Below are 16511 nucleotides of genomic sequence, written 5' to 3'. Positions count from 1 at the left end.
ATGGGTGGGTTTTGCATTTACCTTATGAAATCAGTCAAATTTTCAAAAATCTGAATAAAAAGGGATATTATCTAAAACTCACCACGACTATTTTACATTTCTCTTAAATTCTCAATGACTTTTCAAAACAATCACAGAACCCCCAGTCATTGAGTTTTATTGTTTAAAACTCACATTCTGTTAAGATTTCTGTTAGATGACCATCAGTGATCATTAATAAAATATATCCATGTAAGCATTTAAGTATTTTATATGACTAAACTACCCCTAAAATGGTCAAGCACCCTTGTTAATTATTTTTATAACAAAATTAACCTTAAATGGTCAGTCAACCTTATTAAATACGCTAGGCCTAGGACAAGCTTGAAGTATTAGGCCCAAGCCCAACTCTAAAATTTGCATGCCTAGTGTGGACCCAGTACCAAGTTTGGGGTAATTTTGTCATAAACATATTTAATAAGCTTGATTAGCCATTTAGGGTAGTTTGGTTATATAAATAACTTAAATGCTTACATGGACAACTTTTGTTAATGGTCACAAATAGTCATCTAATGGAAATCTTAACGGAAGGTGAGTTTTAGACTAAAACGTTAAATAGACTAACGGATGTTGGTAGATTATTGTTTTACCCTTTATTCAGTTGTAAATGGAAAATAAAGCAAAACTTTGATAAAAAAACAACAAAAATATATCTCAAATATTTTGGCCAAAAAAAATCTAACCATTTTATATATTTAAATAAGAAGGGAGCTTCAAATAAAAAAAAAAAAAACACTTTTTGATTCAAAACCAAACTCATTTGATGCTCCATATCTAATTGCATAGCACAAATGTCACTTTATCCCTTTTAATTTCAAATGCAACAAGAACCAAGATCAAGAAAATATCTATCATTAAGAACAACACACATGGTTCTATAGAACCCAACATCCATTTCTATCATATGTCACTCATGTCAATTAGAACAAAGGTGTATTGAATAAAGATTAGGGCAGCATAAAAATATGTTTAATAAGACTAACATAGGGGCAATTTGGTCATAAAAGTTATATTTATGCTGATATGGCAACTTTTGTCAATAAACAACAATTGTGAGTTTTTAGAAAACAAGAAATCATTGGCATAGGATTCTCCATACTCTCAAAAGTTACGGTGAATTTAACTAGGTCTTTGGCATTAATGTCGTTGCTTCAGAGACGGTTCTATATGCATGAAAATCTATTACACCATTTTCTAAGAAAATGACTTTTTTTTTGTTTGGCATCGGAATTGCCACATAGGCTCTTTTATGGAAAAACGGCACTGATTTTATTTGGTACCAATGCTGTATAACTGTTTTCAGCATTGATTTACATTATCCAATGCCCTATATGATGCAACATCATTGTACGAATGGTAGCAATATGCTGTTTTCTGAGAAAATTTGATATTTCTTCATATCACACTTTTTCAAATTTCAAGACGTAATCCGGAGCAATTATTTTTCTGAAAAATTATACCAAATAAGAGGTATTTTTTTGAAACACTTTTTCTGATGTGGCGCTATTTTCTCAAAAAACCACATAGATGTTAAACACGGCTTAAGAGAAATGCCGAGTTTTAGACAATTTCGCAAAAAAAAAAAAAAAAAAACTTTTACCTCGTAAGTGAAATGGGAAACACGTGGATCCAGCGTGGAATATTCATATCATTCCTAATCCTCTTTGTCGTTACTTTCCGGGGGCGGGGGGGTAACCCTTTTCTAGACAACTCGTCTAAGGAAATAGGCGAACCCGATCCCTCTGGGCCTAACACATCTCTCTTTTCCCACGCCCACGAGTTAGCGAGTCGTGAGTCGCGACTCACTGTCTATATATAGTCCTAAGGGCACAATAATTGACCGCCCATATCATCATACCAGACTTCAGAGAGGAAGGGAGGGAGAGAGTAGTGGTTGTCTGCGGTCGGGCTTCGGCCATTGGCGATCGACTCTTGCACGACCAAGCCAAACAAACCAAGCAACCATGTCGTCCAAGCAAGGTAACCCTCTCCTGCTCTTCCTACCAAGTAGAGAGATAGTGAGATTCCTCGTTGGATTGGTTTCGTGAAACTAAAATTAGATGTCTGTTTCATCTTGTAGGTGGAAAAGCGAAGCCTTTGAAGCAACCAAAGGCTGATAAGAAAGAATATGACGAGGTATCTCCGCTCTGCTTCTTTCGCCTTTCGGGGGCTCTCGATCTGTTCGTCCTATGCATCATATCATATATTCATCATCTTAGGCTTTGAAGTTTTGTTCTCCTTTTACCTTTTCAATGAATCAAATGTTTATGACCTCTGCGTAGTATTGTTTTTATTTCTTTATTGGTAAGTTGGCATAGAGATAGGGCTTTTATTAGACATCTGGTTACAACTGCTGTTGGGATTTATGAGCATATCGTGTCGATCGGTTTGATTTCGAGTCTTTCAAGGTTCAACCTTTATTCCTCATGTTTGGGGTTTCTCTCGGACCAGTTTGTAGATTACTTAACACGGTGTATAGTTGTCCTTATCAACACTTAAACAGAAATCGGATACTTTTAGAAGATATCTCATTACCATCTTTTGGCATAGAGATATAGCTTTTATTACATATCTGCTTACAAGTGCTGTTGGGATTATAATATATCGTGTTCATCGGTTTAATTTCGAGCCTTTCAAGGTTCACCCTTTATTCCTCATGTTTGGGGTTTCTTTCGAACCCGTTTGTAGATTACTGAACACGCTGTACAGCTTCCCTTATCAACACTTCAGAACAGAAATTGGATACTTATGGAAGATATATTTTGTTAATATCTTTTCGGGGTTCTGAGACTGAAACTAATGAAGTTTTAGAGTTCTATAAATAGTGGTATATGTAGGATGTAGTAATGATCCTGTCCTGACACGATATTCTGTTATTCAAAAAGCTAGAACCTGGGATATCTACCAGTTGTTGTCTGTACTTTTGTTGGTATCCTCTAACCCAGACTGCAGTGGAAGTGCTTTGACAGTCCGTTGAGGGCTGGTTGGTTAAGGTGTTCTTTGAAACAAAACCGTGGGTTCTTTTCTTTTCCAGTTCATCTATGACTTGTCCCTTGGGTATTGGTTGTCACTATTCCTGATAAGCTGCTACAATAAGGGGAAAACCAAGGTTTTGAGGAACGTTTTAGCTTATCAGTTCATTAACTCTCCCCAAAAATAAGGACCCTCCTAGCTACTAGATTCAGACATCATAAAGGGATTTCATGCCTTTGGGATTTCAGAATGCAGCATATGAATGAAGATATCTTGAGAAGATGTAATTAATGAAATTCCATGTTACATGTATGAATTTCAAAAGCGCAGGACATAAAGTGGTTTAATTCCTGACTATCCTTAAGATCTGGAATAGTCCATTTTGAATGATCCATTTCTTAAGGCCTATGATAGGATTCGCCACCTTGGATATTTGTCACTCCCAGTTGCATGAAAGTTCAATCCCTCCTAACCTTTTAGTCCTTGGAAATTTTCATTTTGTAACTTTCTGTTCAGTAACAAAGCTCAAACCCCATATCAATTATTAGCAAAGTTGTCAAGGTGACACCCAAAAAACAAGGTACCCATGGAGGGTCGCCTCACTTAATCACCAAGGTATTTTGTACATGGTGCTATTATATACTTTTATGCTCTTTTTTGTGTTAAAAATACTTTTTATTATTTTCTTATTTGTTAGGGTTCAATCAATTTGTTTGTTGTCTTGAACCCTCCAAGGCTTCAAAACCTGAACTAATAAGCATGGGAGAACTCAAAACCTTCATCCTTTCTTTTCTTCTTTTCCTAGGACAAAAATAGAGGCTCAGCCCCTCTATTTTCTGAAATTTCTTTTCTTTATTCCATTTTTTCCATGAATATGTTGATTTTCTATGTTTTAAATGTACTGTATACATTTTTTATGAAGGTTATAGACAATTATTACTGAAAGTGGTTGCCGCTTGATATGAAATCTAGGGAATTGCCCTAGAATTCATGGTATTTGTTCAAAAGGAAATTCATCGCCTAGGCAACCTAGCCTCCCCTTGGCGCTTTGAAAACTAATGATTAGTAGTAACTTCATTACTTCATCTTCCACTCTGTTAGCTGTTGCCATTGATGAAGATTTTTGATTTTTCACAAATCACCAAGATTGAATACAAGTTTTTCCCTATTTGTTTGAGTTTGAAATTTCCAATAAACATGATTTATGGCATTTAAAATCAATTCATTGTTTTCGTTTTTTTTTTCAGAACCTTTTATGGCCATCTTGCATTTTGCACGCTTCCTTTATTTCTAGTTGAAAACTAGTATAGATGGAGTTATGCCTCTTATCTGAATGGGGTTAGTTTCGAGAATTTAATATTCCATTTTGTTGCCATTAATAAAGATTACCAATTTCCCAATCCTTCACAAGTTTTCAAGTTTAAATACTAGTTTTTTTCCCGTTTGTTTGAGTATGAACTTTGAGCACTCCTAAAAGCCATGGTTTATGGCATTTTAAATCAGTGCTTGATTTTCCTTTTGTAGAACCCTTCATGGCCATGCTGCATGCATCCTTTAGCCTGTTTTTGGTTTGAAAGAAAAGGTAGGGATATATGTACATAATGAATGTAAGTTTTCCTATGAAGCATTATTTAAGCAACAAAAAATTTAAAACCATATTCTCTAGGTATATATGTAATGTTAAAATTCAAAAAAGAATCTTTTAATAGTTTCATGCTATTCTATAGACCTGTCCTTGAATCCTTATGTCACAGAGTCGGATGCCCAGATTATTGTCAGATTCTAATTTCCTACTGTGTCCATGCAACACTGGTTATTATATTATGTTCAGGTTTTTAACTAGTCAGAAGCAACAAATCAACGTGCCCTTTAGATGGACAAAAGTTAGCTCTTATGCTTTCATTGCATGATCTTCTATCTAGTAATGCAAAGTGCAATGAGTTTTGCAGGAAAAGAAAAATGAAATCCAGCCTACAGCGGTTGATTATTATGTTTTTACTATTATAAATCTTTACCGCACCACCCTTAAAAGATGGAAGATCGGTCTCGATCTTACTTTTTGTGTTGGCTAGAACTCTAGATACTTTTATCAGTAGCCTATGAGACCAGCTCTTCTAATATATTGAACTAGAAAAACTTTTTCCCTGCAGGTTGATATGGCAAATATTCAGAAGAAGAAAGACGAGGAAAAGGTGAGACTGAGTAATAAATGTTATTCATATGTTATAAAAATGTGAATAGAAGACATAAAAGTTAATTTTGGTCTGGATGGTGGGCAGGCACTGAGGGAGCTGAGGGCGAAGGCATCCCAGAAGGGTACGTTCGGAGGTACAGGCCTCAAGAAAAGTGGGAAGAAATGAGTATTGACAATAGTCAATAGAATCGTTGGGAACTAGAGTGAGTAGAGACGATGTCATATGGGTCATTTGATAAAACTCGTCCTTTGGAGCATGGGATTAAGTCAACTTATCTGAGATGTTTTTCTGATTTCCGTGTGGATGCATTTCCATACTCGTTTCAATGTTGTCTGTCATGCATGCATGCATGTGGTTGTTTCTTTGAAAAAAAGATGATGAATTTATGAAATACATATTGGTGGTTGTTAGTATTCCGTGTGATTTCCTTTTAGGTTTTCATTCTCCTCTTTGGCTTTTATTGTAATTGTTTGGTTTACCGCATGATTTTTAAAACCGGACCGGACGGTTGGATCGGAAAAACTGGTAACCGCTCAGCTCAAAACCTGTTGAAAAAGTCAGAAAACCGCTGACTTGGGCGGTCGAACCGTTAAACCGTTTAATTCGGGCAGCGGTTTGCGGGTTATTATTTTTATTTTCACTGATTTAAATAAAATAAAAAAAAAAAAACAAAAAACAAAATGACTCCATATCCTCTATCCCATCTCTTACGTTTAGGGTTAGAACGATCCCATTTTCGTTCTAACCCCTTACCTCTTCTCATCCATCACATCCAATCAAACACCTATGGCGTCCGACGGTGACACAGTTGTGGTGAGCTTTGTCTACGGCGGACAGCATTGATTTTACAACAGATCTAATAGCAACAGTTGTGGGTTGCGGCAGTAATAGGTCCAGCGGCCGATGATTTTGCAACTGGCGGTGATGTTATATTTTCTGCCCACTATTCTCCCATGCATGTTCTATCTGCAGTTTGTAAGAACCATTCGACCTTCAGTCCTTCGAGAGTGAAGGTATAAAATTCAAAAACAATGCAAAGCTTTTGGGTTCCCAATAGAGTGTCAGGCTCGAAATTGGTGATTCCCAGAAGTTTTCCTTGGGAACCACCAATTTGGGAACTCAAAAGTTTTGTAATTTTTTGTGAATCTTATACTTTCAGGTTCAAAGGACTGAAAGGTCAGGTGGTTCCCAAAATTGAACATATGTTTTATATTTTTTAATTTATTTATGATGTCACAGACCGAACTGTTCAACCCGGACGGTTGAACTGCTTAACTGGAAACCGGTTCGTTTTTAAAAACCTCGGTTTACCGTCTAAGTAATTAGTAGATAGTATCACAGCACTGCTGCTTGCCCTTCAACAACGGCCGTTTAGGAGCAATGCCTCCTTTCCATTGGGTATGGCACTCAAAAGAAGCGTTTACTCGGTCTCGGTGTGACGTGATCAACAGAAAGAGTTGATATTTTATCGCCAAGTACTGCTAATGGGGGTTCTGGTTCTCTCAAGGCTGCTGAACAACCAAGGCTTGTTAATTGTTATGTGATGATTCCTTGTCGACGATGAAGGTTGCATACAAGATACAACTCTTCAATATTCTTTTTCTTTAATTTTTGGGTTGGATTACCAAAGAAAATGATAGTATTAACTTTCGTTGCTCAGTTTGAAATGGAGATAGGCTAGAAGGAAGATCGGAACTTTTAGGCTGTGTTTGGTTTGAAGGAAAAGGTAGGGAAAGGAAAGGAAATGTAGGGAAACTTTTACAAATCGTGAATAGGTTTTTCTACTTTTTTTCCTTCCTTTCCCTACTTTTTCCTTCAAATCAAACATAACCTTAAGGAAAATTCCCAACTGAATAATGATTTTCTGATTTGCTACTTCTGTAACTAAATGGTTAGTTTGGAGTTTACAGTAGAGTAAGATAGTTTGGTCATGCACGAAAGACTATCAATTGCGCCAGTTAAAGAAGTGATTTGTTATACATTGTAAGGGCTAAAAAACCTTAAGATCAGTGTTTCTGAAGCCTGAACCATCGTTTGACCTGGAAGATCGGACTGTTTGGCTTGAGAATCATTCAGGCAATCGGTTCTGTTTCATTCTTAACCTGGTCTTGGGCCAAAAATTGTTGACTTGGTCAGAGAACCGCTGACTTGGACAGTTGAACCGTTGACCTTGTTTGACCTGGGCTGTAGATCGCAATTTAATAAGGAAGCAGACGATATTGGGGGATGGGAGGGACTGAGACAAAATGATCTCAAATCTGAGATCACTGAGATCCCAGAGAGAGATGACAGAAAAGTAAAGATTGGAGAGACCGGATAGGAATAAGATCTGAGATCTCACTTCTTAGTTCTCAGATCTCAGTAGAGAGATCTGAATGGTTGCCGTTGCGTTTCTGTTGCTGCTGCCATCGCTATTGTCATTGCCGGTGAATGTCAGATCCTCTTCTTCTTTCTTTCCTTCCTTTTTTTCTTTTCTTTCTTCCTTCTTTGCCTTCCTTCTTTCCTTCTTTTCTTCATTTCTTTCTTTCTTTCTTTCTTTTCCTCAACTGGCAACTACAGGTCTACATATGCCTCTCTTTCCTCATAAAAGACTAAGTGTCTGTTTGGCATTGATGCCGTTGCTCCAGAAAACAGTGACACATCAGTGCCATATCGGAAAAAATGGTGCTCCAGGAAACGTCTATATGTTTGGAACCGTTTTTCCATAAAAAACAGTGCTCCAGGCCACACCTTGAAAGTCGAGAAAGTGTGGTTTGGAGCAACACTGAATTTGACGTTTTCTCAAATTGGTGCCCATTGCTGCCAACGAGAATATGGTGTGGCAGTGATGGGCTTCCTATAATGGGTATCAGTGCTGAAAATAGATACAGAGCACTGTTACCAAACAGAAAGTGTTGTTGTTCCTCCATGAAATGTCCTTTTGGTAGCAACATTTCCAAACAAAAAAAGATACCATTTTCTAAGAAAACGGTGCTTCCAACCCATACATCAACAGCACCATTTTCTGAAAAAACTATATTGTATCTGTAACATCGATGCCAAACATATACTAAAAGAGTTTGTCCTAATATTCCAATCTAATCAAACCATCTAAATCCTTTGACCCAATCGATCAAACTGTTAACTTGAAAACCGGTGTCTACAGTAGTTCCATTTTCAAGTCAGTTTTTAAAACCTTACTCAAGATAAACAAAAAAGAATATGGACAGAAGGAAATGTTCTTCAACTCCCACCTTCAAATTTGCTTTCTCTAGCTTTGCACCCTTGTGCAGGTGACAGACAACCTAGAACATTTAGGTTCTTTTTGCTCATCTTTACTATCTAACAGAATCAATTTTTTAATGAGAGGTGAAGTTTCTTTCTCCTGTCAGGATGGAGTTCAACACAGATCATAGCTTGTTTCATGTTATCAAGCATTCGAATTGAATATTTTAGCAAGAACATTCGACTAATTCGACACAACTTCTTGGGGACCATGTTGTTTTTGATTGGTTATCACTTGTATGTTACCAGTAGATTGGTTATAAGTTGTTGCAGTATCATAGTTGAACCTCCATTACTTTAAATATCGGATTCCAATAAATCATCCAATCACTAAAAAACTAGTACAACTGGTTGTAACTGAATATGTTGAAAAGGTTTAATGAAATTGACAACCATGAAAATGATTGAAGATAGAATAGGATTGGGAAAAAAAATTGAATCAAAACTTACGGGTGTCAATGTTGGACAAGGAAGAGAAATTAACCAAGGTCGCCAGAGAACAGCAGGAAGGTGATACAGAGCAGTAAACTGATGTCAAGTTTTACTCCTCCTACATTTGCAGGTTGAGCCATTTCCAATGTAGCAGTATTAGTATTTGGAAAAATACTATTCCCACAGCTACTAGCAATGTTATTAAACAGAAAAATTAAATAAAGAATCCACTCAAATTGGCTGCATTCATTTCTTTCTCTTGTCCTCTCTTCATTTCTTCATCAAGGAATACAGCCATGCATCGAGTGATTAGGGTCCAAATTTTAGCTGGATTTTGATGGATAGATTAGGGGTTGTTTAACCAATAATAATGTCCCACGTCAGTCATCTAATGAAATATGCCCCCGGCTCCGGCAACTATTGAATTCGGATTTGCTCCTCATAGAGCACTTCTCACACCATCCTCACAGCACATCACGGCCGTGCAATGAGAACATTTCCCCAGTACAGGAGATATTCCCAATGCATGACTGAATGTGTTGTGAGGTTGCTGTGAGGGTCTCTGTAAGGAGCAAATCAATCTCACAATTATTTCAATCTCTCATTTCATGTGCATGGCTGATGTGGGGTATCATTATTACTTAAACCGCACATAAGATTGCCATCAAGTAAATTCACATATGTGTCCTACAAACGCCACACAGCATATCTCAACCATGCAAATGGAACATCTCCACAACTTTAGGAGATGTTCCCAGTGCACTCTTAGATGTGCATGTGAGGCATTTCATGGGGTGTCCTCTGTGGGGTGCAGATGTGATCTCCCAACAAGTGCAACTAATCCAGACTCAAGTGCCCTTATAAAAAATTGCAATGGAGGGTTAAGTTCTATCCAAACTACTTTTGCTACCAAGGATTTTAGACTTTTAGTGCTGCACTAAAACCACAAAATCAAAACCCTCAATATAATGTTTTGTGGCCCCACCTTGAATTAGATGAAGTGACATCTCCATGGGTGATCACATTTCTGCCCCAAGGGGCCGCCCCATACAAGACATCCCCGCCGTTTATTGAGAACATATCCCGTGATAATACCAGTCCTGATGATATCATTATCGGGAGATGTTTCCAATACACAGTGGGGATGTATTGTGGGGCATTGCGGGCGGCCCCTTATGGGGCGGAGATGTGAACTCTCTCCATGGCTATTGGCTAATGCTTTGAAGGCCATGATTTACGGTTTTAACCCTGTACAAAAATCATGTGATAGAAAAAGTGGTTTGAATATGAGCTTGTGAGTTGTGACTACAAGACAGTTGTCTGGATTTGATTGCATCTACAATTTTTTGGTAAAGCCTGTTTGGACTCATCAAAAAGGGAGAACCTCTGGTTGTTTGGAAAAAATAGTGTGGGCTGTTTGGGAGCTTCTTGTGCCTAACACGTTACCGTGGGGGTAAAAGAGTATTTGCAACTAATATTGTTTTTATCCAAATAGGCAAACAAGTAACTAAATGGCGTAACATGTCATAGAGCTCTTAAACAGCCAAAATTTTTCCCATCAAGATGGCATCTGGGCTGGACATGGGCCAAGGCCAGATTTTCCCGATTATATATTATAATATATAAATAATAAAAGCCACTAACCATCCTTGTATGTTGATCAATTATATAACCACCACAAGCATATTACATTAGTCTCTAGAGCTGAAGAAAATGGCTAGATACTTAAACCCACCGACTCCTCTAGGAAAGAAGCCTTTGTCATTCAAAAGTTTGAGTGGAAGTGGCATAATCTTCTGGTCTTATTAATTGCCAAGTCAGTCACACAAGAAATGTGGATTATCGCCTTATTGGATAAGCAAGCCCACTCACCGCCCACCCATCTGTTAGAGACCATATCTGCTCTTCATATATAGCGCCTCACATCGACTTCACAGGCACATCCCATTACAATATTTCCCGTGGAGATATTCCCAATGCACGGTGGGAGGTACCTGTGAGGTCGATGTAAGGCGCCAGATTCCATCTCCATCTATTAGACTTGTCGTTACTTGTTACTAATAAATAGCCGAATAGGTATCGTCAAATCTTAACCTGCGTCATTAGTCGGTCGGACCACCATGCATACTAGAACTTTGAACTTTCCCTCAATTCTGGGCCTCCATGGGGCCCATCTTTTCTGCTCCCCTCCACCCGTCTCTGCTTCAGTAGCATCTTGTTTCTCCAATCGGACAATTCACCCAACATAGAAGACACTGTTAAGTGATGTCTGGAGTTAATGTGCAGCAGAGCTGCAGAGATGTGGACTGGGGACGGATCCCGGCTCATTGGCCGCAGGCCTGCAGCTTATATCTCAAGGCCCATTCAATGTGCATACCCCCTGAATCTCTCTCTCTCTCTCCCCTTTCATCAATGTTCAATCATTCATCTTTTTGCGAAAGATTCCCTTGCTTTTCTGCCGCATTTCGTCCATGACTCACGTCATTCCGCTTACGGACGGCCCAAAAAAGTAAAAATATCATATGCAGCATCATCATGGGCCCCACCCATTACTGTATTTCGGTGAGGCCCACCTACGATGTGTGGTGTAAGATGATTTATAAGGCATACAAGCAAAATAAGAAATAAAAAATAAAAAAATTGTATATTTATCATTGCTTAAAAAGCAAAGGCGAGACTGATTTCTGATTCCGACAGCATTTGGTGACGTAACACAAGTTGTCAATCGTCGGATCTGGAACACCACAGTTGTCAATCCTCAATGATCTAGGCATTGGAGATTCGGATCCAACGGTTGTCAGTTGACTTTGTATAGCCTTTCAATTAGTGGAGACGCATTATTGTCTGAAATTGGGATCAGAGTTGGTTGGCACTTCAGTAGGTACATGAGCACCTGGCCGCGGGAGTTTCAGGATCCACGTGTTGTGCTTTATATCGGGAAGCCGTTTCCTCACGGACCGGTCCCCAGTCAGTCTCGCACCGGCGGCTTTGGTTTCGGATGATGAAAGAAAGAGGAAACAATCAACAATATAAACATCTTTTCTCTGGTTATTCTCAAACGCAAACGTTTGATCATTGGTTTCTCTTTTACCCAAATAGCTCTCCCTCTCCTCTCTTCTACATGCCAGAGTAGATCACAAATTTATCGTCTCTCTACTTTAATTAAGAATATTCAAAGAGTTGATACTCGATACATCTTTCTAAAAGCAGAGAGAATCCGACTTACAGAAGATACCTTTTTGGGTTTGCTCGATACTGTATTTAAGGTCATCGGTCAAAGCAATACAAAGAGAGTAGGGGAAGAAGAGGAGAGACTAGTGGCGCTGGTTCAGTGAGGATAAAAGGAAAACCAGGTGGTTTTGTTTGTGGAATGGGAGTAGAAGACAATGGACTTCTGGCCAGAGTTTCTCGCAAGCAGCTGGGGCAAGGAATTCGTGGCGGGGGGTTTCGGGGGCATGGCGGGTGTTGTGTCTGGTTACCCGCTGGACACGCTGAGGATACGTCTCCAACAGCCTTCCAACACTAGATCCGCCTTCGGCCTCCTCCGCCATATCGTCGCTTCTGAAGGACCTTTCGCCCTGTACAGAGGCATGGGTGCACCTGTAGCCTCCGTTGCCTTCCAGGTTTGTCGTCGTCATCCTCTCCTAGTTAAGCTTCTTATTACTGGTTTAGTCATTTTCTTATTATATTGTTTTCTTTTAGAGTGGGCTGGGAACTGAGAACTTGGGATTTATTAACAAGGAAACTGGATGAGATCTTAACATCCATGGATGTAATCCTTGTTGTCTTATTCTTATAGCTCATTTGATCAATTTCCTAGTGCAAATTTGAATTAGTTTGTAAAAAATGCTAATCACAAATTCGGCCTCAGATCCTACCTTCCCCTTTCTCCTTCCCAGGAATCTGGGACCATCAAGGCATCAACTCTGGCTTCAGCCTCAGAAGCCAGGATCTTGCTTTGGTACCCTACCCAACATTAACAGAGCCTCCGCAGTGGCTAGTTTGTTGGGCAAGGCTGCTCTGATTGTGATTCACAAATCACAACCTAACAAAAAATAATAACAGTAATCATAAATGTTTGACTATCCCCACACGCAAAGAAAAGATAAAACAGCAACAGAAATACTCGGACAACTCCCACATATGCTGATTGATGTCATTAGGAGAAGGGCTCCAGGAGAAGTCGTAACAGAGGCAGACACCCTTTTGTTTGAAAAAATGAAGGCATGGTGCAATAATTATATTTAATGAGAAGAAACTCGATAAGCTGTTTTGCATATGCAGGATTTGTACACATGGGATATTCCTAACAGGCGCTGTTTCTCAGTGATCCTTCTTGAGCTTTTTAGATGGACCTGGTTGCTTGGAAAAAGTAAAGATCCATACTCTTTCTCTCTCTCCCTCTCTCTCATAAATCATAATTCTTGTAGGAGTGTTTGGTTGGTTTCTGGATGCCAATTCTTGACACCATCAGATGAGAGTTGTACAGGTGAAATTACTGCATCTCCACGTATCAGTGCTGAAGAAGGCAAAACTTTACATCGATTGAAGTAGGTAGAAAACCCACAGATTTTGGCTTTAATCATTATCTTAAAATGATCTGTAACTGGGTTTCCAGTGATCTGTTCTGTTTGGAATTGCTAACAGTTGCAGCTGATGATAAGTCATAAGTTACAGAGTTAAGTCACAGAATGCTCATGATAAGTCACAGGTATACTGATACTTCAAAATTGTTGCAGAATGCCATTGTCTTTCAAGTCTATGCAGTCTTATCACGAGCATTTGATTCATCAACCGACGGCACTGAACCCCCTTCATACAAAAGCGTTGCACTGGCAGGATTTGGCACAGGCGCTTTGCAGACTTTGCTGCTCAGCCCCGTTGAGCTTGTTAAAATACGACTCCAATTGAGTACAAATGCGCGATCGCACCAGCTTCCAAATCATCAGCCGAGTCCACTAAGTGTAGCTAAAGGCATCTTGAGACGAGAAGGGGTGAGGGGGATATACCGAGGCCTGACCATCACTGCGCTACGAGATGCACCCGCTCATGGCTTCTACTTCTGGACGTATGAGTACGCAAGGGAGCATCTTCACCCAGGCTGCCGAAAGAGCGGCCAGGAGAGCCTCAGAACCATGCTGGTTGCAGGAGGGCTGGCGGGTGTTGCCAGTTGGGTTTGTTGCTATCCCTTTGATGTGGTGAAGACCAGACTCCAGGCTCAAACCCAATCCCAGTGGGATCGTTCTCCACCTAAATACCGTGGCATCATTGATTGTTTCCAGAAAAGTGTCCAAGAAGAGGGATATCGTGTGCTGTGGCGAGGACTGGGGACTGCTGTCACACGGGCCTTCGTGGTGAATGGAGCAATCTTTTCTGCCTATGAACTATCTCTGCGTTGCATCTATAGCAACAACAACCATGCAAGCGTTCAGACAGAAGAGAACAGTCTGTGAAGCTGTGAAAGAAACCCGAGTCTGTTCTATTAAATATTGGAAGTAATAGATTATAAGGAATATACAAACATTCCTATTGTTTTTAATTTTTAAACAAGGATGTATGTAAAATATTGAGATCATTGATTAGAAGAAACTCTTGGATTACTCAAGCTTGCGGCTTAGAGATAACCCATAATTTTATCTCTTTGCCAGATATTGTAATATTTGATCGGTATTGAACAATATATAAGATGTCTGTACTCTGCTGTACGATATACGAATATTGGGCTTCTTTCAATTCATTAGCAATATAAGCAAATTACAGAGAATACTACAACAGTTCAGAGAAGGATTAGACTCTTAACCTTTAAACCAAATGACATAACAAAACTAGCACAGAGCAGGAATGGCTCTAACTCCAAACTCCAAAATTCCAAATAGTATAGCCTAATAGACCCACCAATTTTCCGGAAGAACAAAATGCACCAGAGTACCTCCAGGTTCCATTTTCCAGCTACAAGCTTCAGTAAATGCCTCGAGCTCCAAAGCGTTCGATCCTGTCCTCACAGAGACTGAGACCCGCCATGGCGTCAGCCAAACCACAGCTTATCTCCGCCAACACGTGAGGATCGTTGTAGTGTGACACAGCCCGAATAATGGCCCTAGCACGCTTGTAAGGATCAGGGGTGTTCAAAACCTCAGAGCCCACAAACACTCCATCGCATCCCAATTGCATCATGAGGGCAGCGTCCGCAGGGGTAATAATGCCGCCGGCTGCAAAGTGCACCACCGGGAGCCTGCCAAGTTGTTTGGTCTGGGCGACAAGGTCGTAAGGAGCGGAGATCTTCTTAGCAAACGAGAATACCTCATCATCGTCCATGTTATTAAGGATTCTAATTTCCCCCATTACCGACCTCACATTCCGAACAGCCTCCACAATGTTCCCCGATTCAGATGCATCTCCTTCCGTCCTTACCATTGCCGCCCCTTCTCTAACCCTCTGCAAAGCTACTCCAAGGCTGCGGCTCCCGCAGACAAACGGCACTCGGAAATTATGCTTATTAATGTGGTTCTCATCATCGGCGGGGGTAAGGACCTCGCTCTCGTCAATGTAGTTGACACCAATCGTTTCAAGAATCTGGGCCTCGACGAAATGCCCAACTCGGGCTTTCGCCATTACAGGAATTGAAATCACTCGTTTGATCTCCTTAATAAGAGACGGATCGGCCATGCGTCGAACACCTCTCTGCAGCTGCTCAATCACGACAATGGCGCACGCCCCTGCTTCTTCGGCAATCTTAGCTTGTTCTACATTGGTGACTTCAAGGATGACGCCTCCTCTGAGCATTTGGGCGAGTCCAACTTTGATGGAGAATGGATTTTTTTTCTTGGCATCGGTGATGGCGCTGTTGTTGTACACCGCAACGACACCGTCGTCGGCCATTTTGCTACCCTGCAATTGTCTGTACAATTGATCGAACGCCCGTGGAACAGCTATCAACTTCCAGTTCAGCCAATCCGTTTGCACCCCGGGATGCGACGCTGGCATTACCGCATTAGTAAGGGGAAAGATTCAATGGGAGTTCCAGAAGCTTCTGCAGTGATTTAACCAAAGAAAGTGAAAGGAAGTAAAATCGGCCCGAAACTTCGCGTAAAGTACAGAAACAGTGTAGAAAGTAGAAACTTCGGGATTCTTTTCGTTTCATCTTATGGGCCGGGACGGCCCGTGCTTTGTTTGGGGTAAAAATTGAAATATAAAGTAATTCTACTCTTACTGTATATATTGTCTTAAATATCCCTACTGTTTTTTATAATTATCTAAAAATTCTCCTATCGTTAATTTTTCATCGCTAAGACTGATATTTTTTCGAAAATTTCTAAAATACCCTTTTACCTCTATTCAGAATTCGAATGATTGTCCTTCATCTATATTAATCAGTCAAATGACTTCTTGGGTCGTATTTGGTTGATTTTTCGATTTAAGCAAGGTGATGAAACAGGTTCCACCGAGAGGGTTCCGAATAAGAAGAGTGACGAATTAACTTATCCTCTCGTATAAAAAGAGGCAGAAAAAGAAGGTCTGAGAGTTCCGATTCAGAGAGAATAAGACTTTCAAATAAGAGTCATTCCTCCATCAGCTATTCCCCTTTTAGGTGTTCACGGACATGGAGTT

General features: G+C 39.9%; 2 protein-coding genes and 1 long non-coding RNA gene across 3 annotated transcripts; 2 read left to right on the top strand and 1 right to left on the bottom strand.

Moving 5' to 3' along the window:
- The first annotated feature begins 1881 nt into the window (after positions 1-1881).
- On the top strand, positions 1882-5620 carry LOC148842694 (uncharacterized). Its single transcript, XR_016103760.1, has 4 exons — positions 1882-2019; positions 2120-2175; positions 5163-5204; positions 5292-5620. It is a non-coding gene; the product is annotated as an uncharacterized LOC148842694 (long non-coding RNA).
- Positions 5621-11745: 6125 nt separating this feature from the next.
- On the top strand, positions 11746-14619 carry BAC2 (Mitochondrial substrate carrier family protein). The gene is made up of 2 exons (XM_088958554.1): positions 11746-12526; positions 13643-14619. Exons 1-2 carry the CDS (start codon positions 12290-12292, stop codon positions 14354-14356), a joined length of 951 nt encoding a protein of 316 aa, XP_088814680.1. The 5' UTR covers positions 11746-12289; the 3' UTR covers positions 14357-14619.
- On the bottom strand, positions 14612-15982 carry LOC148842692 (putative pyridoxal 5'-phosphate synthase subunit PDX1). The gene has a single exon (XM_088958553.1). The coding sequence runs from the start codon at positions 15885-15887 to the stop codon at positions 14862-14864; it is 1026 nt and encodes a 341-aa protein (XP_088814679.1). The 5' UTR covers positions 15888-15982; the 3' UTR covers positions 14612-14861.
- Between the last annotated feature and the right edge of the window lie 529 nt (positions 15983-16511).

This window comes from Nelumbo lutea, chromosome 8 (genome assembly GCF_056320005.1).
Source record: "Nelumbo lutea isolate HS-2025 chromosome 8, American lotus-T2T, whole genome shotgun sequence".
Classification (NCBI taxonomy): Eukaryota; Viridiplantae; Streptophyta; class Magnoliopsida; order Proteales; family Nelumbonaceae; genus Nelumbo; species Nelumbo lutea.
This window is presented reverse-complemented; position numbering and strand designations above follow the sequence as displayed.

Bases quoted from the DNA above. Each gene is read 5' to 3' on its own strand.
- BAC2 (XM_088958554.1), top strand. From the start codon at position 12,290: ATGGACTTCTGGCCAGAGTTTCTCGCAAGCAGCTGGGGCAAGGAATTC. The intron at 12,527-13,642 runs GTTTGTCGTCGT...AAATTGTTGCAG, and splicing joins TAGCCTCCGTTGCCTTCCAG to AATGCCATTGTCTTTCAAGT.
- LOC148842692 (XM_088958553.1), bottom strand. From the start codon at position 15,887: ATGCCAGCGTCGCATCCCGGGGTGCAAACGGATTGGCTGAACTGGAAG.